This window comes from Aquarana catesbeiana, linkage group LG08 (assembly GCF_042186555.1).
Source record: "Aquarana catesbeiana isolate 2022-GZ linkage group LG08, ASM4218655v1, whole genome shotgun sequence".
NCBI classification, from domain to species: domain Eukaryota; kingdom Metazoa; phylum Chordata; class Amphibia; order Anura; family Ranidae; genus Aquarana; species Aquarana catesbeiana.
The window spans coordinates 76,178,630-76,191,822 of record NC_133331.1 but is presented as its reverse complement, the minus strand read 5'-3'; the positions used below and the strand labels follow the sequence as shown (position 1 = coordinate 76,191,822).

The window sequence follows — 13,193 nt, the reverse complement described above, 5'->3', positions numbered from 1 at the left end:
AAAAACAAACAAAAACAAATAAACAAACAATTTTGCCTTTCTATTTATCTTCTGATTTTCAAATGTGTTTGTATGCTCTTGGTTTTTCCTATATTTGCACTAGATTGTATTTTTTTCTGTAGTAGGTATTACTGTCACAGCAAGCAGTGTCCCTTGGCCGACTGAGAGGGCAGCAAAAAAGGCTGGTGGAATGGTGCAGCTTGGAGATTATTAACTTGTTCAGATCCGCGCTATAGCTGAATGACGGCTACAGCGCGTACTCCGGGAGTACGTCTACTGACCTCCTCCCCTTTCAAAGCTGGCCACGCCCCCTGAAGGGGGCGCACGCTGTGATCACGGCCCCTTACCACGTGATTAGCTGTCAGCCAATGACAGCTGATCACGTGATGTAAACAGAGGATCAGTAATCGTGAGAAGAAAAAAAGCAGATCGCCGACTTCTGTTTAAAGGGACATTGGTCCCGAAGAGGAAGAGCCTCTGTGCCCACCAGTACCACCTGCCAATGCCAGCAATCAGTGCCACAAATCAGTGCCCACAGTACATCAGTGCCACCTATCAGTGCCCACAAGTGCCACCTATCAATGCCCATCAGTGGTGCCAATCAGTGCCTCATCAGTGCCACCTAGCAGTGGTGCCGATCAGTGCCTATCACTGCCACCCATCAGTGCCCATCAGTGCCACCTATTAGTGCTCTTCAGTGCCACCTATCAACACCCTTCAGTGCCAACTATCAATGCCACCCATCAGTGCCCACCAATGCCACCCATCAGTGCCCACCAGTGCCACCTATCAGTTCCCACCAGTGCAGCCTATCAGTGCCCATCAGTGCAGCCTCATCAGCGTACATCAATGAAGGAGAAAAAATACCTGTTTGCAAAATTTATTAACAAAATATAAAACAGTTAGGTATTTTTTTTTTTTTTAATCTTTTTTTTTTTTTAACAAAAAATGAGAAACCCAGAGGTGATCAAATTCTACCAAAAGAAAGCTCTAATTGTGGGAAAAAAAATGATAAAAATTTCATTTGGGTACAGTGTTGTATGACCGCGCAATTGTCGTTCAAAGAGTTACAGCGCTAAAAGCTGAAAATTGGTCTGGGCAGGAGGGGGGTTTAGGTGCCCAGTAAGCAAGTGGTTAATGAGGTCTAGAATTGCAAAAACAGGTCAGCTTATCAGTCCCACTACCACCAAGGGGAATGAAAAATGTTTTCAGTTATGTTTTAACAATTATTGCTGGTTTTTGGAATGGTAAAGCTCCCGAACTGGAAAAAGCAGTTTGGGGCAGTATTGGCTTCAGGCATAAATAAGTTGATTTGGGGTGTTTTATATATTTGTTATGGTGTGTTATCTTTTAAGTGTTTGTTAACCTAAAAAAAAAAAAAAAAAAGATTCTGTTCCTTTAAAGCAGTGGTCATCAACCCTGTCCCACTAACAGGCCAGGTTTGCAAGATAACTAAATTACATCACAGGTGATATCATTTGCTGCTCAGTGATTGCAGTATTCTAGTCTGCATCTCCCCAAGGTAATACATAAAACCTGGCCTGTTAGTGGGCCCTGAGGACAGGGTTGATGACCACTGCTTTAAAGCATTTTATACAGCACAGTGCATGTTCTGTGTAATTTTGCCCCCAGTATCACCTGAAATACCTGGCTGATCCTGCCTAGTTATGCCCTCCCCTTTGTAAACTGACCAAGGTATATCATGGCTGCTGAGAACTGACACCGTGGTCAGTTTGCATGCCTCTATCATCCACTGTGTCTCCTGTCTCTCCTCTGTCCTCTCCCCCTCCCTTCCCTGCCTGTCTGCTCCATGTCTGTGCCTGCCCCCTCCCCTCCTGCTGCTCAAATTAGGGTTAAATTGACATTATCCTCTCAGTTGGTTCATGTAATGTCCCCCTGTGACTGTGCTTTATATAAAAGGGAAGCTATATACCTGTTTACAGAGTGGTGATCGGCGCTCACGTGACCTGCCATCTCTCTCCTCTCTCACATGAAAGCTGCAGCGGACGGGGCCGCCTCTCTCCTCCTCTCCTCCTGACTGATGTCAGCGGGGGATCCTCGGCCCCCACCTGTTGCAGTTGTCAGGCCAAAAGAGGAGAGAGCCGGCGGGTCACGTAAGCAATCTGCACTCTGTAAACAGGTATATAGCTGCTTTTTTTATATAAAGCACAGTCACAGGGGGACATTACATGAATCAACCGAGAGGATAATGTCAATTTGTCAGTGTCAATTTAACCCTGTGGGTTAACAACCACGTTAAAGCTGTGGCCAATATATACATTTACATAAAATATATATCATTCACAAACTGTAAGTGTGGTTTGTTATCGGGGTATAAGATCAATGCGAGGGATTTGTGGTGAGTACTGATTGGGGGAGTACAGATGACCACTGCACCAGTTAACTTTGAGGTTGCGATTCTTTTCCCAGCACTTTAAGTAGGGGATAGTAAGAGAGATGTCACCACCAGATATTTTGTAATAGCTTGTGCTTTACCCACTCTAAATAGAAATGACCAATGTAGCACCCTCTACCATAGGTAGGTGCTAGAGGTGTGGTGTTGTAGGTTCTGTCAGTACAGGTAAACTTAAGCAGGCCTGTGCTGTGAGCTAGGCCTGTTTGTTTTTAATCTGGGGGCAGGGAGTGGTTAGTGTAGCAGTGGGTGTGACTGACATGTACTTCAGCTTTTGGGTGCCTCTACTGCTTTCTGTGAGAATGTTCTGGAAGAGGGGCAATGGAGTACATGTGTGCAGCCCTGACCGATCCCCAACCAGGATTGGCAGGGGGCAGGCCTCCTACATATACTCACGGTAAGCCTGCTGGGGGAGGAGTTGTTGGCCGGGTGAACTGAAGGATGGAGTGCTAGGCTGCATGCAGGAGGAGCACCCCCCATCCGGGGGGGGGGGGGTTCGACTCAGGAGGTGGAAGAGCTTGGGAGCTGGGAGGGAGCTCTCCTTACACAGTCATGGGGAGGTGTCCTGGAACAGGAGAGGGAGAAGCAGTCGATCCACATGGTCTGGGAAAATCCTGCAGGAGGGACTCAAGGCAGGAGTTGGTAAGTGAGGCACAGTGGAGATCTGGAAGAGGCATGCCCAGGGAGCTGGGTGTAGAGCCAGAGGAGAGACTGTGGGGTTTTGTGTCAAATTGTTGCAGCCGGAGGGCACAGGATTTGCAAGTCAGGTCTACTGGGATCAGTAGTCCTTCATCAAATATCTTTTCAACTAAAGGTTCAGGGCCTAATCCTAGGACTTATTCAGAGGGAGGCCTAGTCAGCCCAAGATGGCGGGACAGGGTGTCTAATGCTGTGACAGGAAAGTGTTTTGCAGGAGGAGAAGTGTCCTGGAGGTAGAAGTCTGCAGGGAGAGTGCAGAGGAGGAGTATGGACTGGAGTAACGTTGGTTTTTTGCTGTTTTTTTGTTCTATTCCAGGAAATGTAAAGCATAACCAATATATAATTGCTAATACCAATTTGTTCTATGGGCATCCCATACCCCTTTCCCCTAACCAAGTTCAATCCCCCAAATAAAACAACAAAACAAAGCAAAAGACTTTTCATTGTCTACAAGTGTGTTGTATGGATGTCTGGCAGCAGGGTGAATATGCGTGGATGTTAGTAACTAGTGGCAACACACCGCTACACCAATAAAACTGATAAAGTTATTTTCTTGCTGGGGATGTAACTAAAGAGGGTGGGGCCATAACAAAAGGATCACATGATCAGTTCCCACCTTGAATGCTCTTTACTTCTCTTCAGTGCTACTACTCAGCCTTGTGCCTTTCTCATCATATAAAGCCAAAGATAATGGAATGATTTATGCATTTTCTATACTATAGGATCAATTCACTTTAATACTGGGGTACTTTTACCTCCATATGCTATGTTATCTCAGAATTTTTCTCTAAAATATTCACAAATGTAAATATAACTTGGGTATGGAATCTAAATTTGTTGACTGAAATGGGAATTTATCTATTCAAAGCTTTATTTTATCAAGAATCTGTATTTTATCTCATGCCGCGTACACGCGACCGTTTTTTCCGTCGGAATAAACTCTGAAGGTTTTTCCGAAGGAGTTCCGCTGAAACTGTCTTGCCTACACACGATCACACCAAAGTCCGACCGTCTAGAACGCAGTGACATACGACGTATGACGGGACTAGAAAAAGGAAATTCAATAGCGAGTAGCCAATAGCTACCGTCTCGTACTTGCTTCAGGGCATGCGTCGTTTTTGGTCCGTCGGAACAGCATACAGATGAGCGGTTTTCCCGATAGGAACTGATTCCGTCGGAAAGATTTAAAACATGTTCTATTTCTAGGTCCATCAGAATTTTCGAAAAAAAAAGTCCGATGAGGCCCACACACGATCGGAACGTCCGATGAAAAGATTCCATCGGACTTTTCCTGCCGGAAAGTCCGACCGTGTGTACGCGGCATCATAGTAAAACATCTCGTACTTTTCTCAATATACACCTCATTACAATTCACTGTTAAAACAGCTAAAACCTCTTGCCGCTCATGTAACACATACACTATATTGTCAAAAGTATTGGGACACCTGCCTTTACACGCACATGAACTTTAATGGCATCCCCGTCTTCGTCCGTAGGTTTCAATATTGAGCTATCCCACTCTTTGCAGCTATAACAGCTTCAACCCTTCTGGGAAGGCTGTCCACAAGGTTTAGGGGTGTGTCTATGGGAATGTTTGACCATTCTTCCAGAAACGCATTTGTGAGGTCAGGCACTGATGTTGAACGAAAAGGTCTGGCTCGCAGTCTCCGCTCTAATTCATCCCAAAGGTGTTCTATCGGATTGAGATCAGGACTCTGTGCAGGCCAGTCAAGTTCCTCCACCCCAAACTCTCTCACCCATGTCTTTATGGACCTTGCTTTTGCACTGGTACACAGTCATGTTGGAACGGGAAGGGACCATCCCCAAACTGTTCCCACAAAGTCGGGAGCATGAAATTGTCCAAAATGTCTTGGTATGCTGATGCCTTAAGAGTTCCCTTCACTGGAACTAAGGGGCCAAGCCCAACCCCTGAAAAACAACCCCACACCATAATCCCCTCTCCACCAAATGATTTGGACAAGTGCACAAAGCAAGGTCCATGAAGACATGGATGAGCGAGTTTGGGGTAGAGGAACTTGACTAGCCTGCAGAGTTCTGACCTCAACCCGATAAAACATCTTTGGGATGAATTAGAGCAGAGACTGCGAGCCAGTCCTTCTCATCCACATCAGTGCCTGACCTCACAAATGCGCTTCTGAAAGAATGGTCAAACATTCCTATAGACACACTCTTAAACCTTGTGGACAGCCTTCCCACTACATCTGGGCAGGCTATGGGTGGCAAGTGATACCGCATCTGGGCAGGCTGCAGGTGGCAAGTGACACTGCATCGGGAGGCAGGCTAAGAGTGTCAAGTGGTACACTGCATCTGGTGGCAGGCTGTGGGTGGCAACACTGCACCTGATGGCAGACTATGGGTGGCAAGTGGCACACTGCATCTGGTTGCAGGCTATGGGTGGCAAGTGGCACACTGCATCTGGTGGCAGGCTATGGGTAGCAAGTGGCACATGGGTGGCAAGTGGCACACTGCATCTGGTTGCAGGCTATGGGTGGCAATTGGCACACTGCATCTGGTGGCAGGCTGCGGGTGGCAAGGGGCACTGCATCTGAGCAGGCTATGGGTGGCAAGTGACACTGCATCTGGGCAGGCTGCGGGTGGCAAGTGGCACATTGCATCTGGTGGCAGGTGACAGTGGCAGGTGACAAGCTGCACCTGGTGGCAGGTGACAGTGGCACACTGCATCTGGTGGCAAGTGACAAGCTCAGAGTTCCCACTGATTCTGCAATATGGTCAGTTGAACTATTTGATTATATATTACAATGTAGTAATAGAAATAATGTGATTTGATCATCCTGACACTATAACAAGCATGGTGTCAGGATGATTCAAGTGCCAACGCCAGCCATTCACCCTACAAATCACCCGCCACTGAATTCCCAGTGTACCCGAGACTACATTCCCCCCAAATTTTTTTCCACAAAACTAGTCCCCATGGCAAAAAGGTCGGAGACCGCTGCTGTAAAGTAACATCACTTCCTCCCAGCGCTCTATGATAGAGATAACCGTGCAGGAGGGAAAGGAGCTGCTGCTAAAGCTACATATATAAAGCTGACCATGGCGACTGCAGATCAAACATAGACTAAGATGGCAGCTTCCATGGTTGTAAAGGATAGGAAGGTTTAGTCCAGCTTCAACACACTACAGTAACATTTTCTTATTTTGTCCCTCACCTTGCCTCTTACACAAATAGTACATTTTTTTTGTAAGGTTTACCTTTCTGTTCACTTTTGCACACCAAGGTAGCACTTCCTGGTTTCTGGCCTCCTGGGATTGCTACATCTCAGGAAACAGTGAGGTTTATTTACTGAAGGAAAAAAGACTGTGCACTTTGCAAAGTGCAGTTGCTCCAGAGCTTAGTAAATGAGGTAGCGCTTCACTTTGCGAGGAAAAAAAAAACAGCATTCTTGCTTGCACATGATTGGATAGGGGAAGTCATCAAAGCTTTTGCTCATTTACTAAGCTCTTGAGCAACTGCTCTTGCAGAGTGCAACTGCACTTTGCAAAGTGCACAGTCGATTTGCCTTTAGTAAATCAACCCCAGTAAGTCAAGCTACAACTTTGCAGTGAATATGCACACATGTAGGAGATTTCTGCCCACACATGCAAATGCCACCAGTGCTATGCTATAATGCTCTCTTGTATGAAGTCAAAGTATTTGTGTGCATGCATTAGAAATGTCCCAAGTGTGAGCAGATCCAGATTCCAAAGACCTGGAAAAGGCTGTCAGTGCATGGGCGCATGCAACATATTTTGTAAATAGGATATGTAGAAGAGGAATTTGGGGGGGGGGGGGGGGGTCATTCATTCAGTGGTTAAGTTCTGCAGTTCCACTTCAATTTTCACTTGGGGTCCTGATTAGACATTCCACCTGTCCAGGATTCATCCGGACAGTCCAGGTTTTGAACCATGTGTCCGGGTTTCAGGTAGACTGAAACCCGGACACATTATTAAGATCGAGCTGTGGCTCCCCAAGTAACCAAGATAGTCACACACAAATCTGTTGCCTTCTGGGACCTGCAGGTGGCTGTCTTGGGGCAGGTTTGGCATCACTGTGGGAAGGGCGATGATGTCATCAAGAGCAATTTGGCCACACCCACTGTTTGCTCCGGCACGCTATGCGCACCGCATTACTACTCTCTTTGGGGCACAGAAAGATGTTCCAGGCCACTAAAGTGTTCAGGTTTTGCTTGAAGAAAAGGTGGCAACTGGCAACCCTAGTCCTGATAGTAACACACTTTTTGTCTTAGGGTGACATGGTTCACTAGTCATACTACTGTATATCTATAGAGGAGCAGACAAAATAAGTGTTAGGACTACTATCATCTCCCCTTCCCCATAAGTGGATGGTCTTTCCTATTTCTTCTTAATAGATTCCTGGCATGATCAACAGTGTTTTTTATTTTTTTTATTTAATAAAACTCTGCAAGTTCAGATGTAAATGTGAAACTCTGCGCATTCAGATGTAAAGCGGAACTCTATGGACTCTGATGTAAGGGGGACTCTTGTGATTAAATATATACAATTAGAATTGTTATTTAATCACAAAATATATGTGTAGTGTATACTACAAAAAAGAATTTGCTGTGTTCTGTTAAAGTCTTCGGATTTGGCTTGAAGAAAAGGTGCAACCCTACCCAAGACGTCAGGAAGGGGTCCTGCTGCAGGACCATAATCAAGGGCCCCGTGATGGGAGAAAAGGACCCCAGGATCATTGAAAAAGGTCTCGGGACCAAAAGTCAGGAGGGCCCTTAATGGTTCCTTGCACCGGGTCCCTGAAGGTTCTAATTATGCCTTTGGTGGCAGTGCTTTCTAATTCTCAGGACTGGATGGATAGTTGTTTTTCTTTAGTTGGAAAACAACTCCCGTAAAAGTATTTCAACTGTGTATTAGCTTTTTTTTTTATCTAGTTTTCAGCTCTTAGGAGACTTTTTAAAAAATGATGCCTTTTTAGACAGCGGAGCAATAAAAGCGAAAAGCTATGGAGGGAGAGGGAGAAGGGAAGGGGTGAGTGGTTGTACACAGAGGCATCGGTGAGGGGTGACAGCTGTGAACCGCAGTGGGGGTGAATTTGTAAGAAGAGGTGAGAGCGGGAAAGGGGAAGGGATTGTGCAAAGTGAGAGCTGAGTAGTGGGAAAGGTGGGGGACATGTGGTACAGCAGCACCAATCACACCAAGAGTTGGCAGGTTGTTTAGAGGTAGCAGGGGGTGAAGAGGTGAAAGTTGGAGAGTTGAAGAGATGAGAGCTGTGAATTGGGGTGCAGAAGTGAAATGTGGAAGGGGGGTAGAGACAAGCTGTACTTGTGGACTTGGGGTAAAAGCTGTAGATGGGGTGGGGGGGGCAGGTGGGGGAATGCAGAGTTGAGTTGTTGACAGGGGGTACCAAAGTTGAGTTGTGGGGGTACTAAGATGAACCGTGGACAAAGGTGTAGAATTGAGCTCTGGGCAGAGATACAGAGGTGTGTTGCAGATGGGGAGAAAAAGAGGTGTGCTGCGGAGGGGGGAAAGAAGTGGTGTGCTGCGAACAGGCTAAAAAAGTTGTGTGCTGCGGACGGGGGAAAGAAGTAGTAAGCTGTGGATGAGGGAAAAAAGTGGTATGCTGCGGATGAAGGAAAGAATTGGTAAGCCGCGGAGGGGGGAAAGAAGTGGTGTGCTGCGGAGGGATGAAAGAAGTGGTGTGCTGCGGAGGGATGAAAGAAGTGGTGTGCTGCGGAGGGATGAAAGAAGTGGTGTGTTGCGGAGGGAGGAAAGAAGTGCAGTGTTGAGGACGGGCGAACAAGGTGTGTGCTGCGCGGGGGGGGGGAAGAAGTGGTGTGCTTCGGATAGGCGAAAGAAGTGGTATGCTGCAGACGGGGGAAAGAAGTGGTGTGCTGCGGACAGGCGAAAAAGGTGTGTGCTGCGGAGGGAGGAAAGAAGTGGTAAGCTGCAGACGGTGGAAGGAAGTGGTATGCTGCGGGTGGGGAAAGAAGTAGTTAGCTGCGGAGGGTGGAAAGAAGTGGTGTGCTGCAGACGGTGGAAAAAAGTGGTGTGCTGCAGACGGTGGAAAGAAGTGGTGTGCTGCAGACGGTGGAAAGAAGTGGTGTGCTGTGGAGGGGGGAAAGAAGTGGTGTGCTGTGGAGGGGGGAAAGAAGTGGTGTGCTGCGGAGGGGGGAAAGAAGTGTCATGCTGCAGACAGTGGAAAGTAGTGGTGTGCTGCAGACGGTGGAGAGAAGTAGTAAGCTGCGGATGGTGGTGGGGGGTTGGGGGGGGGGGGTGAGTAGCTGTGGATGGGGAATAGAAAAGAGATGAACTGTGAATAGGGAGCATAGGTGAGCTGTGGACAAGGGTTGCAGAGGTGAAATGTGAATGGGGGGCAGAGAGGTGAGCAATGGATGGTTACATTGGGGGAGATATGCAAGTACTGTCCCTGGTGCTGATTTTTTTCTCTGTATCGTGTGTGACACACACACCTCACCACACTTTCCTGAGCTCTGTGTTCTGCACTCCTAAGTGCGGTACTCTGTGCCTTTTTGGGCCTTGAGCAATATGCAGACTTGGCACCGCTTTACTTCTCTTCCCATGGAACGGCGGGGTTGGGGGAAGAGAGTTGGCTGGGGAGGGTGAGTTTCTGCACCTATTCTCTAAGAAAAAAAACCCTGGTAGGAATTACCTGAATAATGTACATTATTTATGCTGTAGCTTACATTTTAAGTTAACATGAAGTAGAGGACCTAAAGTACCTTTCTGGTCATGTTTTTTCTTGGATGTATAACGAGGAGCGACCAAATCATTATCAACACATTCCACTGGCTTCTTGACATGAGTGTTGGTGATTAACCTCAGTTGGCTTACCTAGGTAGTCAAAGGTAGTTATTAAGTTTCATGAATAACTATGAAAAACAAAAGAATTACACATAGATTGTTCCAGTTTGTCATTTAAAGAGGAAGTAAACCTTCCTGTATACTTTGTACCTATAGGTAAGCCGAGAATAAGGCTTACCTATAGGTACTGTAAACATCTCCTTAACATACGCCATTTAGGAGACATTTACTGTATATTGCGCATGCGCTCTAAAGGAACGGCCGCCCGTGCTGTTTCTTCAGAAGTGTGTGCCGTGACCGGAGACTCCGCGGCTCCGGCCAGTCACACAGCCGGAGTCCGCGGTCCCGGAAGGAAGACATGCGAAGATGGATGTGGCCTCCAGCGGGGATGATGCAGGCTTCGTTTGCAGGTAACTGTCACATAATGTGCTAGTTTGCATCGCGTATGCCTTTACTTTTCAGGGAAGAAAAAAAAAAAAAAACAATTAGAGTTTACTTCCTCATAAATAATAGGTTCTGTTCAGGTGAACCTCTTGTTTTATTTTAAAAAACATCTCCTATACACTTATTGCAAGGGCTTCAGCAAACGTATTCTGAATCTACATTCTGGGATCTTCATAGAGAATAGCACTGTTAAGATACATTACAACAGAGATTCATTTCCCACTGCATTATACATTTATAAAGAACCTGGTCAAATAAAGTTTTAAAGCGGGGGGTCCACCCACACCGCCAAAAAAAAAGAATATTAAAAGCCAGCAGCTACAAATACTGCAGCTGCTGACTTTTAATACATGGCCACTTACCTGTCCCAGGGTCCAGCGATGTCGGCAGGGGACGCCGAGAACCCCCTCGGTTCTCGGCAGCTGCCGCCGCCATCCTAGGTGAGGGAATCAGGAAGTGAAGCGTTGCGGCTTCACTTCCCGGTTCCCTACTGCGCATGCGCGAGTCGCGCTGCGCGTCCCTAGTGGTCCCCGCTCTCTCCTGGGAGCTGTGTGTTCCCAGCAGACAGTGCGGTCGGGACGGGAAGAGGCATAGACTCCCATGGGAGTCTATGCCGGAAGTGGGTGCAGATACCTGTCTTAGACAGGTATCTGCACCCCCCTCCCCCCTGAAAGGTGCCAAATGTGACACCAGAGGGGGGGAGGGTTCCGAAAAGCGGAAGTTCAATTTTTGTGTGGAACTCCGCTTTAATAACTGGGTTAAAAGGGGTGGAATACATAGAGGTTGATTTAATAAAGACAAATTGACTGTGCACTTTGCAAAGTGCAGTTGCTCCAGAGCTTAGTAAATGAGGTAAACCTTAACTTTGCAAAGAATACCCAATCACGTGCAAGGAAAATTAAAACAGCATTTTTGCTTGCACATGATTGGATGATGGAAGTCAGCAGAGCTTCTGCTCATTTACTAAGCTCTGGAGCAACTGCTCTTGCAGAGTGCAACTGCACTTTGCAAAGTGCACAGTCGATTGGTAACTTTATCTATAGGTTGCTAGTTCCTCAGCTTTACTACTTGGTGAGCGACCGATGCGGAGCAAGTTTGCAGATTAGGAGACCGGGAACCATAAACTGCATAATTGGCATCAGGGAGAACCAGAGAACTAGCACATTCTGAAGAAATTCAGTATTGTAGGCATAACTGTTTTTGCAGGAAAGTGAAACTGAGACGGCCCTAAAGCAGAACTCTTTTTTCTTAAAATGTGCTGGATAACAACTGGTTAAATCCCACGAGGTGTATTTCACCTCCAGCATCAGTGTCATTGTGTATTTAAGGATTCACTGATGTCAGATAGAATAGCTATTAATATACTCTCATAGACAGAAGCTAGACAGTGCCTCTCATAGACAGAAGCAACACTGTCATTTGTCCGTGCCCCTCTCCCCTTGCCTATTCACAGTAGAGGTCCACCGATATGGGTTTTTCTCTGGCCGATGCCAAAGCCGATATTTAGAAATCGCAGTGGCCGATGGCCGATATATGATGCCGATTTTTTTGGGCCGATATATTAGGCCGATTTCTTTTTTTTTTTTTTCCCTTCATCGCATAAAATCTAACAGTTAGACCCCTTTCACACTGGGGCGTTTTTCAGGCGCTTTTGGGCTAAAAATAGCGCCTGTAAAACGGCTCCCCTGCAGTCTATGTGAAAGCTCGAGTGCTTTCACACTGAGGCGATGCGCTGGCAGGATGTTAAAAAAAAGTCCTGCAAGCGGCATCTTCGGAGCGGTGTATACCGCTCCTCCACCACTCCTGCCCATTGAAATGAATGCGCACCGCTGCCGAAGCGCCTGCAAAGCGTTTCGGCAGCAGCGCTTCAGGGGCGCATTTAACCCCTTCTTTGGCCGCTAGCTGGGTTATAAGCGCCCCGCTAGCTGCCGAATAGCGCCGCTAAAAAGACGGTAAAGCGTCACTAAAACTAACAGCGTTTTACCGTCAACGCCTGCCCGCTCCAGTGTGAAAGCAGCCTTAGGCCTCTTTCACACGGGGGATCCGTATGTCCGTTTTTCATCCTTCCGTTTTCGGATGAAAAACGGACATACATTCATCCCTATGGAGCGTCGGATGTCAGCGGTGACATGTCCGCTGACATCCGACCCCGCTCCGATCCGAAAAGTGTAACGGAGGAAAAACCTACTTTTCCCTCCGTTTTCGGATCGGATGACGACGGACACTACGGACCGTCATCATCCGATCCCCCCATAGGGGAGAGCGGCGCTCTGACAGGTCCGTCGCTGCACAGCGTGCAGCGATGCACCTGCCATCTTCCTGCTCAGCGGGGATCGGCGGAGCGATCCCCGCTGAGCAAGCGGATGTTCACGGGGCGGATCATGACTGATCTGCCCCGTGTGAAAGAGGCCATAAGTAATAAGTGATGCAGAAAATTTTTTATATTTAAACATTTATTAAACAAAACAAACCTCCAATCAGTTCACTTGTATGTATAATTTAGATTATAAAAAAAATAACTATCTTAAATATTAAATACACAAAAACAGGTAATCAAAACTTTTGGACGAAAAAAATGGGCTAACTTTACTGCTTTTTTTTTTTTTTTTTTTAATTTCATTAGTGTATTTTTAAAAAAAAAATTGCGTTTGAAAGACCGCTGCGCAAATACCGTGTGACATAAAATATTACAACAACCGCTATTTTATTCCCTAGGGTCTCTGCTAGAAAAAATATATATAATGTTTGGGGGTTCTAAGTGATTTTCTAGCAGAAAATACAGTATTTTTACTTGTAAGCAATAAGTGTCAGAAAAGAT

At 46.6% G+C, this 13,193-nt stretch overlaps 1 protein-coding gene across 1 annotated transcript in view; it reads right to left on the bottom strand.

The window, feature by feature from the left end:
- LOC141105855 (alpha-2-macroglobulin-like protein 1) overlaps positions 1 to 13,193 on the bottom strand; it is a 181,626-nt gene that overhangs the window by 103,713 nt on the left and 64,720 nt on the right. The window contains exon 17 of the mRNA XM_073595998.1: positions 9,850 to 9,961. Within this exon, the coding sequence (XP_073452099.1) occupies positions 9,850 to 9,961 (112 nt within the window). The remainder of the gene's footprint in view (positions 1 to 9,849; positions 9,962 to 13,193) is intronic.